Source organism: Lampris incognitus, chromosome 7 (genome assembly GCF_029633865.1).
Source record: "Lampris incognitus isolate fLamInc1 chromosome 7, fLamInc1.hap2, whole genome shotgun sequence".
In the NCBI taxonomy this organism is placed as follows: domain Eukaryota; kingdom Metazoa; phylum Chordata; class Actinopteri; order Lampriformes; family Lampridae; genus Lampris; species Lampris incognitus.
The window spans coordinates 34,828,119-34,854,465 of record NC_079217.1 but is presented as its reverse complement, the minus strand read 5'-3'; the positions used below and the strand labels follow the sequence as shown (position 1 = coordinate 34,854,465).

General features: G+C 42.8%; 1 protein-coding gene across 1 annotated transcript in view; it reads right to left on the bottom strand.

The window, feature by feature from the left end:
* Window positions 1-12,436: 12,436 nt before the first annotated feature.
* igsf11 (immunoglobulin superfamily member 11) overlaps window positions 12,437-26,347 on the bottom strand; it is a 175,685-nt gene continuing 161,774 nt past the window's right edge. The window contains exons 4-8 of the mRNA XM_056284040.1: window positions 26,249-26,347; window positions 24,832-24,987; window positions 20,173-20,295; window positions 14,970-15,117; window positions 12,437-12,995 (exon numbers count right to left, since the gene is read on the bottom strand). The exon at window positions 26,249-26,347 is cut by the window's right edge and continues 109 nt beyond it. Of these exons, the coding sequence (XP_056140015.1) occupies window positions 12,437-12,995; window positions 14,970-15,117; window positions 20,173-20,295; window positions 24,832-24,987; window positions 26,249-26,347 (1,085 nt within the window). The remainder of the gene's footprint in view (window positions 12,996-14,969; window positions 15,118-20,172; window positions 20,296-24,831; window positions 24,988-26,248) is intronic.

Below are 26,347 nucleotides of genomic sequence, written 5' to 3'. Positions count from 1 at the left end.
TGGGGGTGTGTTAGTGCCCATGGCATCATGGGTAACTTGCACATCTGTGAAGGCACCATAATGCTGAAAGGTACATACAGGTTTTGGAGCAACATATGCTGCCATCCAAGCGACGTCTTTTTCAGGGACGTCCCTGCTTATTTCAGCAAGACAATGCCAAGCCACATTCTGCATGTGTTACAACAGCGTGGCTTCGTAGTAAAAGAGTGCGGGTACTAGACTGGCCTGCCTGCAGTCCAGACCTGTCTCCCATTGAAAATGTGTGGCATTATGAAGCGCAAAATACGACAACGGAGACCCCGGACTGTTGAGCAACTGAAGTCGTCCATCAAGCAAGAATGGGAAAGAATTCCACCTACAAAGCTTCAACAATTATTGTCCTCAAGTTCCCAAATGCTTATTGAGTGTTGTTAAAAGGAAAGGTGATGTAACACAGTGGTGACCATGCCCCTGCACCAGCTTTTTTGGAATGTGTTGCAGACATCAAATTCAAAATGAGTGAATATTTGCAAAAAAAACAATAAAGTTTATCAGTTTGAACATTAAATATCTTGTCTTTGTAGTGTAGGTCGGAAATGATTTGCAAATCATTGTATTCTGTTTTTATTTACATTTTTTACAACGTCCCAACTTCATTGGAATTGGGGTTTGTAAGTATTTAATCATGATGGAGATCTGACACCACCGTAATTTAGATATGTTCATTTGCTTTGTTTTTCTTAAACTCCTACATATAAGCTTATTAAGCCTAGTTCTGGTTTCTCTATGTATTACTTTAGTGCATAAACTCACACACACACACACACACACACACACACACACACACACACACACACACACACATGAATATGTACTACCAAAGTCCAACATGCATACACCAGGCTGCCTATCTCATCTGTAGATGGTAAATGCATAAGATCTGTCTGGAAGCCCTATTTATTCCTAATCCCAATTGAACATGGAGTTTGAAAAGTGACTCTGAGTCTTCACGGAGGAAATCCATTGATCTAAATCCATCAGCTGAATTTTAGAAAACCACAGTCCATAAATACTGAATGAGCTCTTAATGATTACTTTGAAGAACTCAATTCCACTGCTTGACTTGACTTGTGTAATAAATTATTTTAATGAATTTCAGATGAAGTAACAATGTTTGTTGAAAAAAAATCACACACACACAAAAATGCATGCACGCACACATGCACCCCCCCCCCAAATATTACTTGGTCTAGTCACACAATTTCACAAATTTCTGGGGAAACTGTCCATCCAGACATGTACACCACTTGTGTTATTTAGTCTATGGAAAGCAGAACGATCTTGCCTTCTTGGCAAAAATACACAATTGTTTCATTATTTGTGTGAAAGGCAAAGCATTAATTACAAAACATATATGCCTTCAAGGTTTCATCAATTAGACAAAATGTCGGGCTGTAGAATAAAAAAGGCATGTAAAGGTGACCTGGAATAACACAATACCTTGTCAGGTTCATTCGATGGTGGAAGGAACAATTGAAATGGCTAGTTTATTGGCGATGTCTGGATGAGAGCAGCAGCATGATGCCTTACAGGCCACGAAAGTGTGTTGTTCAATGTGTCTGTGTTGAAAGAAAATATTATTCATCTCAACTCATAATGTTTTTGATCTACACATTAGATGCTGTACGTGGTTATTATATTGCTGTTATATTGTTATTTGTTATGTAGTTGTTATATTGTTATGTAATTGTTATGTTGTTACATTGTTACATTGTTGTCACATCATTGTTACGTTGTTCCTACAGTGTTGTTACATTGTTGTTACCGTTATATTGCTGCTTTTCCTGCTGCATTTACAAACCAAGCACAAATGCTCTGTTTGAATATATTCTCGAGAGCTTTAACTCGACACACCTCTACTTTTACTCTGCTGGTTACAACATGTTTTGTGTCCACTTTATTTCCATTTCCATCTATGTTTTTATTCTTCTTTTTTTTATATATCTTGGCTGTATTCTATTTTCTGCAATTGCTGCACTTAACTCATCTCTCCACAGGGATCATCCAAGTTTTATCAGGTCCAGTCTGTCTTCTCGGTATCTTTACTGTACTTTCCCAAAACAAGAAATTTCAAGGCTGGATTATTTCAAGAACATTCCTGTGGATAAATAGTTTGTCAAAACTGGCCAATGTTTCATCACAAGATGAAGACATAATGAGATGTGAGAGGCAGCACTGTTCCTTGCAGTGAGTCAGTAGAGAATAGCTTCAATTCAATATGAATGATTTTGTTGATACTATTTAGGAGAGCAGTTTCACACTTGATTTGCATTGATAATCAATAAGCCAACACCATGACAAGCAAGTCACATTCACACACCACATCTGAAAGCCCTGGTTCATGATTTGAATTGACTTAAGAACCCACTGTTGCCGAAACAAACCGTTCCCCGTTTCCTTTAACAAACACATTCACAGAAACCAAGCACTTTATGAAACTATCTTTGAAGAATGTTAGGCCACTAGGAGATCTCTTAAGCTCATACTATTCTTCAAATGCAGATTCAATGAGGAAAGTGTACAGCTGGGTAAAATATTATCTTCATCGACTACTACTACTACTACTACTACTACTACTTTTGGCTGCTCCCATTAGGAGTCGCTACAGCGGATCATCCATTTCCATTTCTTCCTGTCTTCTGCATCTTCCTCTGTCACACCAGCCACCTGCACATCTTCCCTCACCACATCCATAAACCTCTTCTTTGGCCTTCCTCTTTCCCTCTTCCCTGGCAGCTCCATATTCAGCACCCTTCTCCCAATATACCCAGCATCTCTCCTCCACACATGTCCAAGCCATCTCAATCTTGCCTCTCTTGCTTTGTCTCCAAACCATCCAACTTGAGCGGTCCCTCTAATACAGCGGTCGGGAACCTATGGCTCGCGAGCCATATATGGCTCTTCCGGTGACGGCATATGGCTCCCAGACAATTTTGAGTTGAAAAAAAAAATCAGTTTGGAACTGATTTTAAAATACTTGTGATATTTCTTAATAATACTGTCATTTTAAAGTAAACAGAAATTAGTTTTGAAGATAAATTTCACGGGTCACCCGTGGGTCGGGTCGGGAACCAATGGCTCGCGAGCATGTCCGGGTCATTGTAAAGTTGAAGAAATCAATTTTATCAGATAGCCAGCTAGTTTATCCGCTTCAACCCTTGTAACGGAAAAGATGGCGAAAAGAATAAAAGACGATGATTACCGTGCATTCCAGGCTGCGTGCACAGAGGAATTTGCATTTGTGGAGAGAGCAGGATCTGCGGTATGTCTAATATGCAATGATAAAATTGCATCGATGAAACGGTCAAATATAAAGCGGCACTTCGATACGCACCATGCAGCACCAGAAGTCGCATTAAAAGTAAGACATATTTAATTTATTATACATTAAAAATACTATATGGCTCTCAATGAAATATATTTAGAAATATTTGGCTTTTATGGCTCTCCCAGTCAAAAAGGTTCCTGACCCCTGCTCTAATATAATCATTCCTAATCCTGTCCCTCTTCGTCACTCCCAGTGAAAATCTTAGCATCTTCAACTCTGCCACCTCCAGCTCCACCTCCTTTCTTTTTCGTCAGTGCCACTGTCTCCAAACCATGTAACATAGCTGGTCTCACAACCATCTTGTAAACCTTCCCTTTAACTCTTGTTTGTACCCTTCTGTCGCAAATCACTCCTGACACTCTTCTCCACCCATTCCACCCTGCCTGCACTCTTCACCTCTCTTCTGCACTCCCCGTTACTTTGGACAGTTGACCCCTAGTATTTAAACTCAGATGCCTTTGTCACCTCCACTCCTTGCATCCTGACCATTCCACTTTCCTCCCTCTCATTCATGCATATAGGTAATCTGTCTTGTTCCTACTAACTTTCATTCCTCTTCTCTCCAGTGTATACCTCCACCTATCCAGGCTCTCCTCAACCTGCTCCTTACTCTCACTACAGATCACAGTGTCATCCGCGAACATCATAGTCCATGGAGACTCCTGCCTGATCTCGTTCGTCAACCTGTCCATCACCATTGCAAACAAGAAAGGGCTCAGAGCCGATCCTTGATGTACTCCCACCTCCACCTTGAACCCATCTGTCATTCCAACTGTATTCCTCACCATTGTCACACTTCCCTTATACATATCCTGCACCACTCCTACATACTTCTCTGCAACTCCCGACTTCCTCATACAATACCACACCTCCTCTCTCGGCACCCTGTTGTATGCTTTCTCTAAATCTACAAAGACACAATGTCACTCCTTCTGGCCTTCTCTATACTTCTCAATCAACATTCTCAAAGCAAACATTGCATCTGTAGTGCTCTTTCGTGGCTTGAAACCATACTGCTGCTCGCTAATCATCACCTCTCCTCTTAACCTAGCCTCTATTACTGTTTCCCATATCTTCATGCTGTGGCTGATCAACTGTATACCTCCGTAGTTGCTACAGATCTGCACATCGCCCTTGTTCTTGAAAATTGGTACCAGTATGCTTCTTCTCCACTCAGGTATCCTCTCACTTTCCAAGATTGTGTTAAACTAGTTAAGTTAGTTAAAAACTCCACTGCCATCTCTCCTAAATATCTCCATGCCTCCACAGGTATGTCATCAGGACCAACTGCCTTTCCACTCGTCATCCTCTTCATGGCTGCCCTCACTTCTTCCTTGCTAATCTAATTTGCAAATCCATGAAGATAATATCTTCATGGATTTGCAAATAGAGAAAAACAAAATGACAGATGCATTAGAGAGACACCGGATACAAGTATCTTTTTTATCTTCAAAAACACAATGTTTGTTCATTTTAGGAGCATATCGTGTATTCAATAAAAATAATATATTATGGTTAAAGACATATATCCCAGAAAGTTGAATCAGTTCATCTGGACACAATGTTTAGTGAGAGAAATGTTTCATCACTCATCAGCCATAGCCATCAGGTAATACTGTTGTCATGAAAGGGTGTACTTGGTCTGCAGCAATGTTTAGGTTGGTGGTACGTGTCAACGCAACATACACATGAATGCCAGGACCCAAGGTTTCCCAGCAGAACATTGCCTAAAGAATCACACTGCCTCCACCGGCTTGCCTTCTTCCCATAGTGCATCCTGGTACCATCTCTTCCCCAGGTAAATGACACACATGCACCCAGCCACATGATGTAAAAGAAAATGCAAGTCGTCAGACCAGGCTACCTCTTCCACTGTTCCATGGTCAAGTTCTGACACTCACATGCCCATTGTAGGCGCTTTCGATGGTGGACAGGGGTCATCAAGGGCACTCTGACTGGTCTGCAGCTACGCAGCCTCATACACAACAAGCTGTGATGCACTGGGTGTTCTGACACCTGTCTATCATAGTCAGCATTAACTTTTTCAGCAAATTTGAGCTACAGTAGCTTTTCTGTTGGATCAGACCACACAGGCTAGCCTTTGCTCCCCACGCATACCCAAGGCTCATTCACGAGCCTTGGGTGCCCATGACCCTGTCGCCGGTTCACCGGTTGTCCTTCCTTTGACTGCTTCTGGTAGGTACTGACCACTGCATACTGGGAACACCCCACATAACCTGCCGTTTTGGAGATGCTCTGACCCAGTCGTCTAGCCATCACAATTTGGCCCTTCCAAAGTCACTCAGATCCTTATGCTTGCTGATTTTTCCTGCTTCCAACACATCAACTTCAAGAACTGATCACTTGCTACATAATGTATCCCACCCCTTGACAGGTGCCATTGTAATGAGATAATCAATGTTATTCACTTACCTGTCAATGGTTTTAATGTTTTGGCTGATCGGTGTAAATGGATTATATCTCTCACTCTGTGAACTTGGAGGCAACTAATACATAAATTCTGAGCATTAACTATTCAGTGACTCTTGGATTATCACAAAACCTGAGGCAGCCCGTCATTTAACCCATTTAATCTCAGAGACAATAAAAATTACAATAAAAACATGTGGCAGAACTTTTTACTGTTCATTTAAATTTAATGAAATTTGGTGTCAGTGTAATCTGTCTTTCGCTATGCATCTGAAATGTGAAATTAGTGATAACTTCCATCTTTTATGCCTCATTTGTTTGTTAAATTGGAATTTTCCAGAAATGCACCAAAATTGCAAAATTAATTTTACAGTATTTTTCTTCCAAATAGAAATACCAGGCATAGACACTCTTAACACCACATTTTATTTTATCTTTTTTAAATTTGACTAGTTCTGAACTGAAATATAGCATTTCTTTCCCTCAGCTCATTCTAGTTTTTGCGCTAGATCCTTTTTCTTATTGAACCATTTTTAGTGTCTGGTCACTTGGGGTTACTTTCTTCATAGATTCCTTATATTTTTCTAAAAAAAAAATCTGTTTATGCTTAATGAACATGATAAATTGATTTTTTTTCAGAAAAATATGAGAAATAAAAAATACGAAAAAAAATACAAAAAAACAAAAACATAACCCCTTATGCACAGAATAAGGACATGCGCTTCACGTTTGTACTGAGCGTAAATCTCTTGTCTGTGTAAGATGAAATGCTTTGTCTCTTAAACGGCACACAACAAACAAACAAACAGGCATGCTCCTGTTTAGAATGTATTAACATTATTTATTCACTACAACTTCCAGTGTTTTTATATTTCATACCAATCCAACAGTAAGAACAAGATATCTATTTTACATATTTACAAGTTGGTTGTATTAATTGGCAATATATCAAATAATATATCACTTTTTCTGTATATACACAGTCCACATACCACCTGATGAATACCTAATGGCCTGGGTAGATGAGATGTTTTTTAAGTCGGTGAGATCTCAGAAGGTGACGGTTATACCATCAGAGGACACAGTGTGTATCCATGCCTTGCAGCCCACATCCTATGAGGAGCATCCTAAACACATTCTGGCTTCTGTTGGGTTCCAGTTTGTGTTTGATTCCCTCCTTGATTGAAGTCTATCGTAGACTGCTCAACATCTGTCCATGTCTTAAAAAGAAACAATCCAACATCTGCACACTCACGATACAGGTTGACCTGAGCAACGGAAACTAGTCTCAACTGCTGGACAGAGGTACTGCACACGAAGCAGCAGCATAGGCCACATAGAAATGAAAATATCAAACATGTGCCTAAAAATGTGAAAAATGTCTATAAGTAAAATCAAAATGAATGCTCACCCGCTCATTTCCGATCAAGCTGTATCTCTACAGAATGTCACTTGTACGAACAGACTGACAAACTACCGAAGTTCCATATCAGAAGTTAATCAAGTGTTACCCAGCCAGTGCTGAGATCAGAGAATAGTCTCTGAGATTAAAAAAGTTTAACATAACAGATCTTTCCTTTAAATAATCATTAAGTACACTTAGTCACACAACATAAATATAAACCAACTAGATTCCTGTTTTGCCAAAACGGGGATTTTTTTTCCTAATTCTTTCATAAACTTCATTGGAGTGGGGCTGTGGACGGAGACCCAGCAGAATCCAGAATGATCCTCATTTGGGATTTCATAATTCAGATAGGTTTTCTGTATTGTAGGATGCAGCTGCAAGGTGTGGATGAGGTCTCCTCATGGTCATCCTGTCAACACAGATGAGGGACTCTGACTGCTGTAGATGATTTTTTAACTAATAACAAGAAAAGAAAAAAAAGTAAAATTTAAAAAATTAAAAAAAACTTAAGGGACATAGCCATGAGAGATGGTGAGAACAGCTAAATAAAAAACTGAGCAACAAAGTCATATTAATTGCTTTTTTTCCAGAGACTGGGAAGTCTGGCTGTTCATCGTTCTCCATCATGTCAGCATCAGTGATAAACACTGACCTTATCAACTGTGTGTGTGTGTGTGTGTGTGTGTGTGTGTGTGTGTGTGTGTGTGTGTGTGTGTGTGTGTGTGTGTGTGTGATTAACCAATAAAATAATTGTCAATCAAAGTAGATAGGTCACAACTGATAATCTTGGGGCTGTTAATGGAATAGAGATCTACAGCTACATTAATCTCACCCCCCCTTCAAATATTAGCATTTATTTAAGTATTAGTTTTCAAAAATACCACTTCTCTCAAACATTGTACATGTCAGTACTGTCTAGCCATTATCTTTCAACTACAGTGTGTCAGTGCATAAAATGAGCTGTAAATTGTTCTGGGTCAGAAAGCGGATGGAAAACTATTTGCATACATTTTTGCTTGATGCAGTCTATAAGAAAGCATCAAATCTACAAACCATACCCACAGGCAGGAGTAACCTTGGTGGGAGGTTATCTCATGGGATTTACATCTTGGACAACAACTGTGATGGAAATGCATGAAGTGTGACTAGCACCAACTGAGTATAATATATGGAACTAGCATGAATTTGCATTGAACTAAATGGCCTCCATAATTTGGAAATTTGGACATCTCCTGAGCTGGTAAAGCGATCTGAATATTCATTTGGGTTTACAGGGCATTCTCTTAGCTATTTCTATTGCTTTCATTGATGAGTTTAAAACATGATTTGATACTACAGCAGATTGGTTTTACTACCAACTCACATGGCAATTTATTTTCCTCTCATTTCAGTATACTCTGAGAACACTTCATTCATTTGAGCATATCTACCAGTATATGGCAATAGTCATCAACAAATGAAATCATTTTATTATTGTTCTTTAATTCCAGAAAAACTGATGCATTCAATCAGTACCTCTGGAGGGGATAATAACACGTCTAATAATGGTGACTGAAAAGAGATGCAACCATATTTGTTACAGTGTGAGCAGATTTTAAAATGTCCGAGCACAAATTTGTTAGCATAACAAATTTGTTAGTTTTGATGCCAAGAAATTACAGAATGGATATTGCGAAATTCATTAAAAAAAATACACAAATCAGAAGAAAAACAGTCAAAAATTAAAAAAAAATAACAGGTTTATAATACTTCATTGACAAATAACAAACAACTTTTAAATATTGCATATCTGGAAGATAGTTATTGTTGCTGTGCATTTAGTACATGCACAGAGGGCTCTATTTTCGTGCTGGTGCAGAACCGGTGGAGGCGCAAATGCAAGCAGTTTCCGCAGGCATCCGTTTGGTAATTTTGTGGCTTGAAAGGAACCTGCCTGCACCGAGATGGGTGTGGTGGTGTGGCTGGGGGTGTTAATACAGATCCATTGGCACAGTACAATTTTGGTGTCCATTTTGGCTTGAAATTGCACCTCTACTGGCTCAGACCAGTCTAAGCACAGATGCAGGTGTATTGAGATATTTTCATGCAGAAATCTAGGTGAGTACACACAAGAACATCTAACCCAATGTGCTTTAATGGATGTAAGCCTATGCATTTCACCCATTGAATTAATAACAGCAACTAGCTGAATGCATCGCTCTGAGTAAATTAATCCCACAAACATCCATATGTGGCTGTTGAATTTGACGTGAATCAAAGAATTTGTGCTCATCATGGTGCATGGAATATTCAGCCTAACTTGACAAAGTGAACATCTGTTTGGTCCAGACAGATGTATCTACTAGTTCAAACTGTCCATACCAAAGCTTGACATCTGGTATCCTGCGGGTCACAGGACTCCCATGGATTCCCTGTGAGACAGAAGTCAATTCTACTTTCAATACAGTGAATTTGTTTTACTGACTTACGGGATCGGGATATTAAAATAAACCCCGTGTCAGACTCTAGATTATTGTGTCCATTGTCAGTCTCTGTAGGCTTGTGCACGAGGTGACAAAACTGAAGTCAGTTTGTGAGTATTGGAAGCGAGGCGGTTTAATGATGATCTTTTTGCGTGCTCCTTCAAATGTATATTTAGTTTTGTCACAGTCTACAGAAATAGAGTATATAATTGGAAGACAGTGGTGGTACAGGGGGAGAATTTACCGCTGCCAAATTTCATTCACCCAAATTAATCAGTGGAGAGTGGTTCTGATAGACTTCCCTCTTCATTCATCAAGAAATTGACAATGTGCTACACCACAGTGCATTTAAAGGGTATGAGATGAGCTGAGGTGGCACGGTGGCGCAGTGGTTAGTCTCCTCACAGCAAGAAGGTCCTAGGTTCAAGCCCCAGGGTCTAACCTAGTCTAACCTTGGGGGTCGTCCTGGGTCATCCTCTGTGTGGAGTTTGCATGTTCTCCCCGTGTCTGCGTGGGTTTCCTCTGGGTGCTCCCGTTTCCTCCCACAGTCCAAAGACATGTTGGTCAGGTGAATCGGCCATACTAAATTGTCCATAGGTATGAATGTGTGTGTGTGTGTGTGTGTGTGTGTGTGTGTGTGTGTGTGTGTGTGTGTGTGTGTGTGTGTGTGTGTGTGTGTGTGTGTGTGTGTGTGTGTGTGTGTGTGTGTGTATGTGTGTGTGTGGGCCCTGTGTGAGGGCCCTGTGTGATGAATGCTGACAAGCGGTTCGGCTAATGGATAGATGGATGGAGATGAGCTGATTCGATGCCCCAACTCCACCTGATTATACTGTATTCATCCTAATCCAATCTCCTCATCAACTGCACCATGCTGCACACCCATGTGCAACCTGTGCCCAGTTTCATGAAAATAGAGCCCTAAGAAATGGGGACTGGTTAAACTTGAGCATAATGTGATAATAATGATATTACCAGTGATTGTTACACTTCAGTAGGAACTAATCCAGTAGACAGTGGAGTTCACTTGTCATATTTGGATAGCATCTCTTGAAATATCATAGTTGAGTTGAAAAATTTGGTTGTAAGATAAATACAGTAGATTTAAATAAATTTAGTGTGATACAAATGTCTGTAACCGAATTTAATTTGACATTTTTACTTTTTATAGAAAAACATGGCTTTTGCAGTGTTTATACCTACTTCGCCTTAGAATTTGCAAAAAAAAAATGGCAATCAGTCATAATGAAATGGAAAATAAAGCAAAAACAAAACAATCCTTCATTTTAACCAACCCTATCTCACAAAACAAATTCAGCGGGGTGCTGTCTTAGAAAAAGACAGTTTTCAATTAAGACACATGAGTTGTAAAATATGCATCCAACACGTGTAATTCTCTTCAATTTATCATCTAGCCTAGCAGTAGTAGTTACAATATGTACAGTACAAAACAGTAGCTATTAGCCATTTTCAAGAGAAAATCCCCTTTAAACAGATTTTTTTTCCTCTTCAAAACATTTTAAAAACCAAGAATCGACTTCATCCATTATCTCCTTGTCTTTTCAAAGCAGCGCTGATGTGACTGGATTAGAAATGAGTCAACAGCAGGTTAACACTCACGGCATGGATGACCTAGGTCTGTCTGCTGTTTCAAGTTTAAATCAAGCAACAATGGCTTTCCATGCCAAGAGCATTGTTCCGCCTCTCCACAAAGTCCAGCAACCGTGTTAATTACACCTACTTGCCTTCCAGTTGCCATCTGCATTTCTTTACAGACCCTGCAGTATACAGTAGTATGTGCAGAAGGTTTCAGTTTTTAGCGGCAAAGCATTACATTAGTAAGACTGAGCTATTGTTTATTAGACAGCAGTTTTGATATAAAAATTTCTTCGGAAAGTGCAAAAAACTGAGTGTTTTGAGTATAATAAAGTACGGTGTACCTTGATACACTAAACCATAATGGCAAGCACCCGTGTATTGCACCCTGCAAAAACCCCACAGTCTCTCTCACCAAGCTTCTAAGGCCATTTCAACCACCGTTTCTTTACTCATTTACTTTTATCATTTAGATCACATCAGGTACACCTTTATAACATTCATCATTTCATTCATTCATATATAATTTCCTCATCGTCACCACAGCCTATAACCATCTTCATCATCAAAATAGCTTTGAGATGAAAATATTGCAAATAATCTCAAACTGATTTGTTATTATTGGACAAAATGCACGTGCATATTCAAATGTGTTCATGTGGGAATCCAGGCTTGCTTCAGTCTGACCATGCATGATGCGCACACGGCGTGATGAAAATGTGTTTTGTTGCCTCGAGTCCAAAACCACACAATCGTCCCCAATATACCCCTTCAGAAGATCCAAGAATTCAATTTCTCCAGGAAATATTTCTTCAGTATTGTGAAACTCTCGTTTTGTTTGAAAAATAACGTTCTTTGCCTCTGTTAGCAGAAATAAAACCCCAGTGAATTCAACCACACTTGCCAGGGATAACAGCCTATGGGATTTGTTGAAATACCAGGTGCTGCTTGTCGAAACAACAAAAGATCTCGTCATCGAGGAGTTGGCATTAGATATAGTCTGTACTGCAAAATCCAGTTAGAAGTCAGATAAAAAGGTAGCGAGTAAAAGAGTACAGAAAGAGAGGTTTGTAAAGGGGCATAGGCTGCTTCAGTGCTTACAGTCTCAGCAGCAGCGGGACAGCACTCACCTATAGTCTTGCGTGTCAAAGGTCACAGTGGTAAAAGGGTCCCATCTCAGACCAGCGAGCCTGCTCTGCTCTGAGCGGGCACCATGACAGGCACGGCTCCCATCCGCTCCAGCGTGGCCTGGCTCACTGCGTACGAGTGCGTGTGCTGGCCGTGAGACAGCGGCGCGACCTGCTTGAGGCTCACCGTGCCGTTGCTGCGCACCATAGTGGGCGGGGAGGGGGCGGAGTTTGTGGTGACCACCAGGGTCTTGGGCGGCGGGAGTGTGTGGCTGCCATTGGCGAAGGCCGATGACGTTGTCGCTGCCGTTGGCTGGGCGTGTCGGGACAATGGAGCCGAACCGGGTGCCGTTGGGGCTGCGTTGTGGCCGTGCCCTGTGCTTTGATTGTGGCTATGTCCATGTGTGCCGTGGGCAGCAGTAGAGAAGGTCTGGCGTGTGTCTCCGTTATAGCGCGTGTAGGAGTTGGTGTCGTAGTTGGGCTTGGGGTTGTGCCAGTAGCGGCTGTTGTAGGTGTTGGTGGACGTCAATGTGTCATTCTCCGAAGATGAGGCGTCCGCATGGAAGGCCTTCACTGATGATGACCTCTTAGGAGGAAGGTCATCCTCTCTGTGGAGGGAAGACATTAAAGAGACATCAGCCAGCATAACAAGGAAAACATGAACACCTTATTGAATATTACTTGAAATACATCAAAATATAACCCCAATTTATAATTTTTCCAAATGGGATTTGGATGTTTTTTATTGATTTAACTTGCATTTTGTTGAAAACTATGCCCCCCCCTTTTTTTTCTCCCCAATTGTACCTGGCCAATTACCCCACGTCCCGGTAGCTGCTCCACCCCCTCTGCCGATCCGGGGAGGGCTGCAGACTACCACGTCTCCTCTGATACACGTGGAGTCGCCAGCCGCTTCTTTTCACCTGACAGTGAGGAGTTTCACCAGGGGGACGTAGCGCATGAGAGAATCACGCTTATTCCCCCCAGTTCCCCCTCCCCCCCGAACAGGCGCGCCGACCGACCAGAGGAGGAGCTAGTGCAGTGACCAGGACACATACCCACATTCGGCTTCCCACCCGCAGACACAGCCAATTGTGTCTGTAGGGACACCCGACCAAGCCGGAGGTAACATGGAGAGTTGAACAGGCGTTCCCCATGTTGGCAGGCAATGGAATAGACCGCTATGCTACCCGGACGCCCCATTACATGGTTTTGATATGGTATTAGAATTTCATCTTAAGGTTTTATGAGATTAAACTTCTTTACAAGGTTTTTTCCCTTTCATTTTGATTTCATAGCCTTACTAACTAGTACTATAATTATTCACTGTGCTCTCAATATACAAAACAAGAAATGTGTCCTGTTTGATCACTGGCTAGTTAAAAATACAGATCTGAATAACCATTTTTTTTCTTTCTCCACTGAACCAGCATATACTAAGGGAGACGAGTCTGAAAACATCACTGATGTAGAAAAAGACATTGGTGATGCAGTCAAAGACATTAGTGTCAAGTATTCATCATGGTTACTCTAATCACAATTACTGGTTAAAAAAAACATGGGGGTGGGTTTAAGTTGTAATGAACATCCATCCATCCATCCATCCATTATCTGAACCGCTTATCCTGCTTTCGGGGTCGTGGGGGTGCTGGAGCCTATTCCAGCACTTGAAACATAAAATTTGCCTTTACTCATACTTGGCTACAGATAATTTCATAATGAGTGATGTAACATTTCAAACAATCACCACCGTACCAATGGGGAAAACTAAAAGGTTGCATTGACAGCAACAATTACAAAGAGGCCGCCCAGAAATACTCAGTAGAGTTGTTGAAATTAAACTTACAGAACCAAGACAATGAGCTCCAATTAGTTCAGACCCCATTCATTTGAATGTTACTTTCCAAGCAAATCATTTGATAAATGGCAAAAAGACAGTAGTGATTTGCTGAACAAGTGGGGGGAAAGCAGAAGGCCAGAAGAGAAAAGTCTGAGTGCAGAAATGTTGTCGTACCCCAAATGAGACTGATGTTATCCCCCAGCCAACCAAAGGCTGAAATGTTTGAACAATGACTTATGTTCAAATTGACTCATAGTTTTATTCAGGGGAGAAATTGCAGCCCATTAATACAAGTCACAAGACCTCACAGACTGCTCAGAAAGTCAAATTAGGCTGTGATGGGTAATAAAATGCTGTCGGGAATGCAGGGAGATAAAAGTAGACCGGAAGCTCCAAACTTAAAACCCAATTTACTGCTCTGGGTTGTCTGTATTGCATCTTTATGATTATAGGGATGGAATATATAGTATTCTACAAGAAAAAAGCACATTAAGGCTGTTGCATTACACATCTCATTATCATTTAAAATACACATGCAATAGTCCACACTGTCACATAATCTGAAAGTCTGAAAAGCATTTCAAACTCCTGCTTGACCTTTGCCGGGGCACTAAGCCATTTAACTTACAGATACTATGTGTCTCTACACATGGGAAAACTGTTGGTTTTAGCTTTCTATGCCTGCATCCTGTCGAGGAGACATGTACATAAATAGTACTGGTTGAATTGGTTGAAGTTAAACCTGATCTCATTGGGGATCTCCTCCTCTTCGTACTTGTTCTTGTTCCTCCAGTAGAAGAGCGTGACCACGACGAGCAGGGAACATATGATGACAGCCAGGACCCCCGTGGCCACCGTCCCCGCTATCAGACCCACACTCTGAGGCTGGGCTGAAAGATGGAGAGGAAGATGAAGGTACATCACTCACTGGGGTGACACTCTGAGTTCAACCGTGTCTCTCATGACAGGAGGAAGAAGTTGGATGAGCTGATATTTGAATAAAGGCTTTGTTGCCAAGTTGGAAAAACACATCCATCTTTTCACAAACAAGTTTTCAGAGCAATTTATCATTGTTTGGCAAGTATATTAGTAGAGGGTTCACATTCATTTCAGGTATTCACTGTTGCATGCCATGAACCCAGCCATTGAGGATGCACAAGCCAGTGCATCCTTAGTGCCGGTCCCAAGCCCGGACAAATGGGGAGGGTTGCGTCAGGAAGGGCATCCGGCGTAAAATCTTTGCCAAATCAAATATGCGGATCATAAATAAGACTTACATACCGGATCGGTCGAGGCCCGGGTTACCAACGACCGCCACCGGTACTGTTAACCAGCAGGGTGTCGGTGGAAACTATGCTACTGTTGGGCGAAGGAGAAGGAGAGGGGGAAAGCATGTCCAGAGGCAGCTAGAGAGGAGGAAGGGTAGGCATGTGGAGGTGAGAGTTGGAACTTTGAATGTTGGCACTATGACTGGTAAAGGGAGAGAGCTGGCTGACATGATGGAAAGAAGAAAGGTAGGCATACTGTGTGTGCAAGAGACCAGGTGGAAGGGGAGTAAGGCCAGGAGTATCGGAGGTGGGTTCAAACTCTTCTACCATGGTGTGAATGGGAGGAGAAATGGGGTAGGGGTCATTCTGAAGGAAGAGTATGTCAAGAGCGTGCTGGAGGTGAAGAGAGTGTCAGACAGAGTGATGAGTATGAAGCTGGAAATTGAAGGTTTATTGCTGAATGTTATCAGCGCATATGCCCCGCAAGTTGGGTGTGAGATGGATGAAAAAGAAGAATTCTGGAATGAGTTGGACGACATGGTGGAGAGGGTACCCAAGGAGGAGAGAGTGGTGATTGGAGCGGACTTCAATGGACATGTTGGTGAAGGGAACAGAGGTGATGAGGAGGTGATGGGAAGGTATGGAGTCAAGAAGAGAAATGTGGAAGGACAGATGGTGGTCGATTTTGCGAAAAGGATGGAAATGGCTGTGGTGAATACATATTTCAAGAAGAGGGAGGAACACAGGGTGACGTACAAGAGTGGAGGAAAGTGCACACAGGTGGACTATATCTTATGTAGAGGGCGCCATCTAAAAGGGATTGGAGACTGCAAGGTGGTGACAGGGGAGAGCGTAGCTAGGCAGCATCGGATGGTGGTCTGTAGGATGACTTTGGAGACCAAGAAGAGGAAGCGAGTGAAGACACAGCCGAAGATCAAATGGTGGAAGTTGAAGAAGGAAGACTGTTGTGTGGAGTTCAGGCAGGAGTTAAGACAGGCACTGGGTGGTAGTGAAGAGTTGCCAGATGGCTGGAAAACCACTGCAGAAATAGTTAGGGAGACAGCTAGGAAGGTACTTGGTGTGTCATCAGGACAGAGGAAGGAAGACAAGGAGACTTGGTGGTGGAATGAGGAAGTACAGCAAATTATACAGAGGAAAAGGTTGGCAAAGAAGAAGTGTGATAGTCAGAGAGATGAAGAAAGTAGACAGGAGTACAAGGAGATGCAGCGTAAAGCAAAGAGAGAGGTGGCAAAGGCAAAGGAAAAGGCATATGGTGAGCTGTATGACAGATTAGACACTAAGGAAGGAGAAAAGGACTTGTACCGATTAGCTAGACAGAGGGACCAAGCTGCAAAGGATGTGCAGCAAGTTAGGGCGATCAAGGATAGAGATGGAAATGTGCTGACAAGTGAGGAAAGTGTGCTAAGAAGGTGGAAGGAATACTTTGAGGGGCTGATGAATGAAGAAAATGAGAGAGAGAGAAGGTTGGATGATGTAGGGATAGTGAATCAGGAAGTTCAGCGGATTAGCAAGGAGGAAGTGAGGGCAGCTATGAAGAGGATGAAGAATGGAAAGGCAGTTGGTCCTGATGACATACCTGTGGAGGCATGGAGATGTTTAGGAGAGATGGCAGTGGAGTTTTTAACTAGATTGTTTAACACAATCCTGGAAAGTGAGAGGATGCCTGAGGAGTGGAGAAGAAGCATACTGGTACCGATTTTCAAGAACAAGGGCGATGTGCAGAACTGTAACAACTACAGAGGTATAAAGTTGATCAGCCACAGCATGAAGATTTGGGAAAGAGTAATAGAAGCTAGGTTAAGAGGAGAGGTGACGATCAGCGAGCAGCAGTATGGTTTCATGCCACGAAAGAGCACCACAGATGCGATGTTTGCGTTGAGAATGTTGATTGAGAAGTATAGAGAAGGCCAGAAAGAGTTGCATTGTGTCTTTGTAGATTTAGAGAAAGCTTATGACAGAGTGCCGAGAGAGGAGGTGTGGTATTGTATGAGGAAGTCAGGAGTTGCAGAGAAGTATGTAGGAGTGGTGCAGGATACGTATGAGGGAAGTGTGACAATGGTGAGGTGTGCGGTTGGAATGACAGATGGGTTCAAGGTGGCGGTGGGATTACATCAAGGATCGGCTCTTAGCCCTTTCTTGTTTGCAATGGTGATGGACAGGTTGACGGACAAGATCAGGCAGGAGTCTCCATGGACGATGATGTTCGCGGATGACATTGTGATCTGTAGCGAGAGTAGGGTGCAGGTTGAGGAGAGCCTGGAGAGGTGGAGGTATGCACTGGAGAGAAGAGGAATGAAAGTCAGTAGGAGCAAGACGGAATACCTATGCGTGAATGAGAGAGAGGACAGTGGAATGGTCAGGATGCAAGGAGTGGAGGTGACAAAGGCATTTGAGTTTAAATACTTGGGGTCAACTGTCCAAAGTAACGGGGAGTGCAGTAGAGAGGTGAAAAAGAGAGTGCAAGCAGGTTGGAGTGGGTGGAGAAGTGTGTTAGGAGTGATTTGCGACAGAAGGGTATCAGCAAGAGTTAAAGGGAAAGTTTACAAGATGGTTGTGAGACCAGCTATGTTATATGGTTTGGAGACAGTGGCACTGACGAAAAGACAGGAGGCGGAGCTGGAGGTGGCAGAGTTGAAGATGCTAAGATTTTCACTGGGAGTAACGAAGAAGGACAGGATTAGGAGCGATTATATTAGAGGGACCGCTAAGGTTGGACGGTTTGGGGACAAAGCAAGAGAGGCAAGATTGAGATGGCTTGGACATGTGTGGAGGAGAGATGCCGAGTATATTGGGAAAAGGATGCTGAATATGGAGCTGCCAGGGAAGAGGAGAAGAGGAAGGCCAAAGAGGAGGTTTATGGATGTGGTGAGGGAAGACATGCAGGTGGCTGGTGTGACAGAGGAAGACGCAGAAGACAGGTAGAAATGGAAACGGATGATCCGCTGTGGCGACCCCTAACGGGAGCAGCCGAAAGTAGTAGTAGACTGTTGCATGCCATGATGCATAGTCAGTGTGTTTAAGATGGGACCAAAAAACCGTAGGACTGCCAAAAAAACTTCAGCTTGGGACATTTTTTTTTTGTGGATTTTTCTTCCTTTTTCTCCCCCAATTGTATCCAGCCAATTACCCCGCTCTTCCAAGCCATCCCGGTCACTGCTCCACCCCCTCTGCCAATCCGGGGAGGGCTGCAGCCTACCACATGCCTCCTCCGATACATGTGGAGTCGCCAGCCGCTTCTTTTCACCTGACTGTGAGGAGTTTCGCCAGGGGGACACAGCACGTGGGAGGATCACACTATTCCCCCCAGTTCCCCCTCCCCCCTGAACAGGCGCTCCGACTGACCAGAGGAGGCGCTAGTGCAGTGACCAGGACACGTGCCCACGTCCGGCTTCCCACTCATAGACACGGCCAATTGTGTCTGTAGAGACACCCGACCAAGCCAGAGGTAAAACAGGCATTTGAACTGATGATCCCCCCTGTTGGTAGGCAATGGAATAGACCGCCACACCACCTGGATGCCCCTGCTCATGACCTGCTTTGAAGCAAATACACCAGTATAGCCTGTAAAGCACGGTCTCTCAAGGTTCACGTGATATACAGTTTTACTCCGTCTATGAGAGGCTTGTAGGACTGAAAGACTGTCCAGCTGTCAGAGGCTGCAACCCTCAACCTTGGAAAAACTACTGTTATATCTAAAGGTCTCCATCACTGCTCACTTACCCGGACGCCTAAATACCTCAAAACTGAGCAAAGGCTGGTTGTATACTGTTGTTTGAGGGGAATATAAGAAGAAATATTTGTAAACGAAATCATTTTGTCCACAAGGAAACTCTCTGATTGAGTCAGCACCAGATTAGTGTCAAGACATTGAGAGCGTCTCAATCAATGATTATCTCTATGTGTCAGTCTGTCTCAGCAAAAGATTGTAGGATGAGACGTTCTTCCTTCTATGAAATCTTTATCCTGCCACTGCCATCTGTTAGCCCGTCTGGTCGGTACATGACAGCAAAGGTGTCATGTTGCATTGGCATAAGGGTCTGCTTGTCTGACTCATATATACACATGCCACACAGCTCAAATACAACCCCTCTCAGTGGGAGCTGGGTTCATAAAGGTTTTATATCATCAACATGATATTGAACTATGGGGCACGGGGAGGATAGACTGGAGCCGGGGATATCTGGAACTGAAAAGGATTATACTATAAACTACACTGAGGGTAGACAACATTAGCACTACACTCTCTTTCCAATAAAATACAAAAGTTATGTGAATCCAGGTGAAAGCTCAGGGCACATATTGACTTAACATTTATTGATTTGAGGCAAACATTGATTTCATCCCTCAGGTCCAAGTCATTCCCAAACAGATAGAACAGAATGTGAGGGAAGACATTTGAAGCCTCAAGATGCAGACTATGCATAAATGGATGCTATAAACTTTATTTCATGTCTAAGGTTGACGTTCTCTTTCTGTCCCCTGGTTGGGCTGCAGGTCAGCAAGCTAGTGCAATGTCAAGCATCCTGCTTGACGGTACATTGGCATGGGGGACTAAGCCAAATAGAGTGGCAGAGCTCCATGTTTAAAGAAAGAGGTGTGTGTTGTATTGTATTGCATTGTGTGTGTGTGTGTCTGAGTATGTGAGAGTGAACTTACGTGCTACGACCTGCAGGTTGAGCAGACAGGTACTCTTGCCTATGACATTGCTGGAAGTGCACTGGTAGAGACCTGAGGTGCTAGTACTGATGTTTCTCAGGGTCACAGTGCCCTGCATCTGGTCTAGAAAGACAAACACAGACCAGCAAAACAAATGAGAAACAAATGCTCACATATGCACAAACAACACAAACAAACAAAAATCCCTTAATGCGTTCATACAGATAAATTCCCACATGTGCAGGCTTGCCCTCATAATAAGCATCAATATGTAATCACTAAGAACATGCAAATAAGGATGAAAGTTATTGCAAGCAAATTAAATTAATTCAGATCAAGTTTAATTATTCAGTGGTTTCATATCTGTAAAGCAATGGTTAATTTAATGTTGAACTAATTGCAACCAGTAGGGGGCACCATGTACTGTCACAAGTATATCTATAGGAGCAGCCTCCAACCATGTGCTGTCCAAAACCTTGTATTAATTGGCACAACTTCGATTTGAGAGGTGGTAACTCATCAATGAAACAAGCCAGTGAGGTCTGGTCTCCTCACTGGCACATGGTTGGAGCTGTACAAATCCATAGACATTCTTGTAATTCACTTGCTAACATGAATTCTGGAGGTGCAAAACAACATGGTTTCACAAATGATCCATTGGTTAATAATGCACAAATGAGTTTTTGTTTTTCTAGACATTACACTACTGGATTCATAAAAAAGGCTACCGCTGGGACATAGCAGTTAAGGATGTCAGGGATTTGTGTCCCAGTTTTCTCCTCTCTCTCTTTCAGATGGTGATGTGTAAGAGCTGAGCTGTCAGCCGTACACAGAAAGACAGGGGCCGCAGAAAATTTCAAGATTTCCCATTTTTCAAGCGGAGTAAAAAATAAACATAGAGCAGAAGATGATGTTAAATATACTCCGAGTATATTTATATGTATTATTTGATCAGAGTAGTCCAGGAGATAGGGTGGCCAGGGGAAACTAGGTGAATGATCGCTGACTAACTTTTCCAATTAAAACTGTTGCTCATGACAGGAGGATGGGAGCAGGCAAGTAGACAAACTTTTGTTTTTTTTTGTTTGTTTTTTTTAAATAGTTGGATTTTCATTTTGAAAATATGCATATTTTAGTAATGTACAAAGCCCTGTAATTCTATAGCTGCACAAGAAGAAGTGCATTGCACTACATTGGGAATGAATTGCTTGTGGTTAATTTGAAAAAGGACGTTGCCTGTCCCTCTTCCGATGGCAGCCTTTGGTTGACCAGTAGTGTAAAGGCAGAACAGGGGGACCGATGAAGAAGACTGTGAGACTGTGTCGTGGACACAGCTGGAGAAGAGAGGAGGAGTCACTGCACTGTTACTCATTGCTGCAAGGGACCAACTAAGCCCCAAAACACCTGGGCTTGTAATCCTGACAGATATGAGAGTGTGTGTGGATGTGCACATTCATACATGTGTGCTGCTCCTCAGTCCACCCCCAGATCTATTAGGATAGTACAGTCGTCCAACTGACAGATGGATGAGTTGCACTTTGGTTTGTTTTAAAAACAGGGTAATCATGTTGATTTCACAAATCCATTTCACCGGTCGGAAATTTTCACTTCTTTTAAGTGTTTGAATGGGTAGAGCAACTGATGCAGAGTTTATGTGCAGCAAGAGGAAAAAGCACAAACTTGTATATAGTTTAATCACCCTCCCATATACAGTTATCTAGACCAGGGGGTGCCCACTACGTCAAGGCAGTGCTGGTAGATCTCCATGACATTCCAAAAAACTTCTTTTTTTTTTGAAGACATCAGCCCATCATCTGTCCTCCATTTGGCATTTGCCTTTTGATTGACGTAAAGGACGGCCAGTCTGCTGTTGCCTAAAACCAAAGATTCTAGAGCGGAACCTAAAACTTTGTTACATTAGGTTACCATAACAACCAGAGCCCTTCTCTAACGTACCTTGAAGTTCACATGCCCACAACGTGAGCTAATGCAGAACTGCATCGAGCTAGCTAGTTCAACTCTCTAAAAAAAACTCTACTAAAAAGTGAAACAAAACAAAAATGAGTGGGGGAGCCGGACCTAGCAAGAAACAAAAAACGTACCATTTCCATGTGGAATGGGAGGAGGACTTTTTTTTCACCATGTCTTATTCCAAATGCGTTTGTCTCATCTGTCAGTCTAGCATTGCTATCCCAAAAAAAAGGGCAATGTGGAGAGGCACTTTCGAACTGTTCATAAAAACTATAACAATGGCTTCCCTCCGAAAAGCGAGCTGAGAAAGAGAAAGGTGAGGGAACTAAAATCGCAGTTAATCGTGCAGCAGTCACTTTTCACGCAGCCGAATTCAAAGGCAAAGGAAGCCACCGAAGCATCTTTACGGGTGAGTCACTCCATCATTAAGCATAAGAAAGCCTTCCAAGATGGAGAGATGATGAAAGAGGCCTTCCTTGAGACAGCAGAGTCGTTGTTTCGAGACTTTAAAAACAAACAGAAATAATATCTTCAATCAAAGCTCTCCAGTTATCAAGAAATTCTGTCACAAGGCGCTGTGAAGTGATGGGCGATGATTTGACACAGCAGCTTTGGAGGGACATCGTGGACTGCGAGTGTTTCTCACTACAATTGGACGAGTCTACGGACATAAGTGATATGGCCCAATTGTGCATTTTCATTCGGATGGTGTTTCAAGATATGACCGCCAAAGAGGAGCTGTTAACAATACTACCCATGAAGGAACACATGCGGGGAGAGGACATTTTTCAGATCTTCAAAAACTTTGTGGATAAAATCCAGCTCCCAGTGTGTAAACTGGTGTCAGTCACCACGGACGGTGCGGTGCGCCTGCTATGGTGGGCCGCTCGAATGGATTTATTCCCAAGTGCAGGGAGGACGATGCTTTCCCGGACTTCCTTAATTACCATTGCATAATACACCAACAAGCATTGTGCGCAAAAATGCTAAACATGAAAGAGATCATGGATGTGGCAACCAAAATCGCCTGTTCTATTCGAGCGAGGTCTCTTCAAAGACAGTTGTTTCGTACACATTTGGAAGAGGCCGACTGTAACTACTCTGACCTCTTGCTACACACTGACGTGAGATGGCTTAGTAGAGGGAGATTCTTGCAGAGATTTCGAGAGCTCTGTCCGGAGATTAAGGAGTTTCTCCTTATCACTAAACATGCGGAACACAAGCAACTAAATGACAATCAGTGGCTGCTAGACTTGGCGTTTTTAACTGATTTAACCAACATGTTGAACAAGCTTAATTTAGAGCTGCAAGGAAAAGACAAAAGCGTGGTAAACATGATCAGCTCGGTTAACGCTTTCAAACGGAAAATGCAACTTCTGTCCTCAAAGTTGCAGCGCCGTGATTTGGGAAACTTCCAAAACCGGGCAGCAGAGCTGGAGAAGCAAGGGAGGGCGTGTGCGCAACTTGACAGTGCACGCTACACAGAGCAGATTGAAAATGTCCGGTCAGTCTTTGACAAACGGTTTCAAGACTTTGCTTTGCTCGAGCCAATCGCTACATTTATGTGCTACCCATTTGGGGAAGATACAGAGGTGGATTCCCTCGCCTCAAAAATGGCATCAGTTTCACCTGAACTCGTCTGCAGTGGAGGATGAGATGCTGACAGTACAGGCTGACATTCAGCTTAAGTCCAGGGCACATTTGAGAGTTTTGGAACTTGCTTACAGAGGACAAGTACCCAAACATGAGGAAATGTGCAACCTCCTTGACGGCATTATTCGGCTCTACTTATTTGTGTGAGTCAGCCTTTTCTCACATGAAGATTATCAAGTCCAAATACCGTTCCACCATGACAGATGATCATTTGGAGGCCTGCTTGAGGCTGGCTACCAGCAGCTACTGTCCGAACTATGCAACCCTGTCTGACTCCCTCCAGTGCAGGTCATCCTCAGAGTAGAGAGGTAGAGATCACAAATCTATTTAACACAGGTGTAAAAGTTCATGCAGTGATGCAGTTTCAACATAGTGTAGTAGCAAATGCTTGGTATGATTATTGCCTGTGTAAGGTTCACTATAAATGCAAATCCATTGCAATACTGTATATGTAACACAACATGTGTATAAATACACACGCTGCATATAAATGTTCATATATATGTAAAACATGTATTGAGCATTTTTATTATTATTATTATAATTTTTAATATGAGTAGATCATTTTGACCTGGTCATTTTAAAAGTAGCTCACGAGTCAAAAAATTGTGGGCACCCCTGATCTAGACCATTACTTTATCACCCAAGCAGCTACTAAGTCCCCTGAGACACACACACACACACACACACACACACACACACACACACACACACACACACACACAACACACTTTACACTCACACCCACTCCACCCATCTATCCATCCATTCATCCATCTGTCCATCCATTCATTCACCCATCTGTCCATCCATCCATTTACCCATCTGTCCATCCATCCATTTATGCCAGAAGGATCAGTGGAAGGGAATCTTCGGACGGGCAGTTGGTTGGGCCTGGCAGATGACAAATGGTGGTGGTGGAGGTGGTGGTGGTGGTAGTGGGGTTGTTGCCAAGTCAGGAGACACTTTGTGTGTAAGATTTACCAGCAAAGGTGGGGCAAAAGGGCACTCCGATGGCCAGCTTGTTTTTAGTACCTTGCATGGCGGTGTGTGGCAGCTTGGGCAGCGCATCCAGCTTCTCCCAGGAGTACGACGGCGTGGGGATGCCCTCCTCTGAGTTGCACATCAGCATGATGTCGCTGCCTACGTCCAGTGTGCCCTGGATTCGACACGCGGGAACAGAGGGGGGGACTGACAGAGGGCAGGGAGGAGAAAGACATTAAATAGCAACACACAGCATCGTTTCAAAACCCACCTTAAATTGTTCTCATCCCAAAATCCTTTGACTGAAGTTCATCTGTGTTGCACGTGGTGTGTTTTGTGCGAATTTGTGTTGCATAATTGGCTTAGGGTAGCATATGCACAGGGCCACGTTCTGGGGCAGGATCTGCAGGATATGTTCCTGAGTTATGCGGTTCAGACAGCTGTTTGCACAACCTCATTCGTGTTTTGCTTTAATAGTTTGAGGCACATTAAATGTCTTTGCATATGAAATGTGCTGTATCAATGAATCTTGACTTAACTTCAACATAAATAGTTCAGTACTAGTGCATTTCATCATAAAAGTTTTTGTTTTTTAATATGGTGGCGATTTGGAAATACAAGGAAAATGTAACACAGCTCAAGACACTGGCACTTTTGCAGCCCTTGGCTTTGTAATGTCCCCAACTGGAGGCCAAACTGCCTTTTAAAACACATTTCTGCAAACAGGCTTTATAGGGTTGACTTTTATTAGATGTTGAATAGAAGGGGCGTTGTGTTTGTGTCGTCTGTTTTAAATTCATTCTTTTGTTTGGCATCTTTTTGCCTTTTATTATTGTCATGAAGCATGTTCTGCATGTGTTAAGTTTGTGTTTGTGTTTATAAAACACCTCTGTGTAGCAGTAATATTCCTGTTGGTAGCCTGATGTGTCGGAACAGCGAGCCCCCCACATCCTGCACACTACTTTCCCACAGACACCAGACACTAGTATAGGAAGAGGTGTCATGTCTTCTTAAACCCCACTGAGTAATCTGGGCGCATCCAGTTAGAGACTGGTGAAGGCGGGAATGCTCAGTGCAACCAACTGAAGATTCATCATTGGTAGACTCAAATGTCATTCACAGAGGAGCTGTTACCAGCATGTTTGGGCACCATCTCCGACCTCCACCTGCACATGCTCCCAAGTGTCACTTCCTGGTTTAACCCGACATTCACAACAGCTAAGTGATCAGAAGATTTCCTTTTGTTTGAATAGCATTTAAAAGTAATGGCACTTACTTGATTGGGACATGAATCAAGTAAGGAGTGGGAAATGCATCTTTTTAACCGGAGGTTACCTCGTCCCATAGAAAAAGAGGACGGTAGTCTGCTTAGTGGCACACCGAACATGGAATTACATGCCTGCTTTTTGAAACATCTAGTTAGGTACTCGATGTCTGTGGCTTTGTATCCAATCGTATGGCAAGTTACCCAGCACAGTGAGCCCGATGACGCCGATGTTGCGCCCCCCTCTGTCCGGGAGGTTGTTGACCAGGCACTGGTAGGTCCCTGTGTCTGACAGCTGGGTGT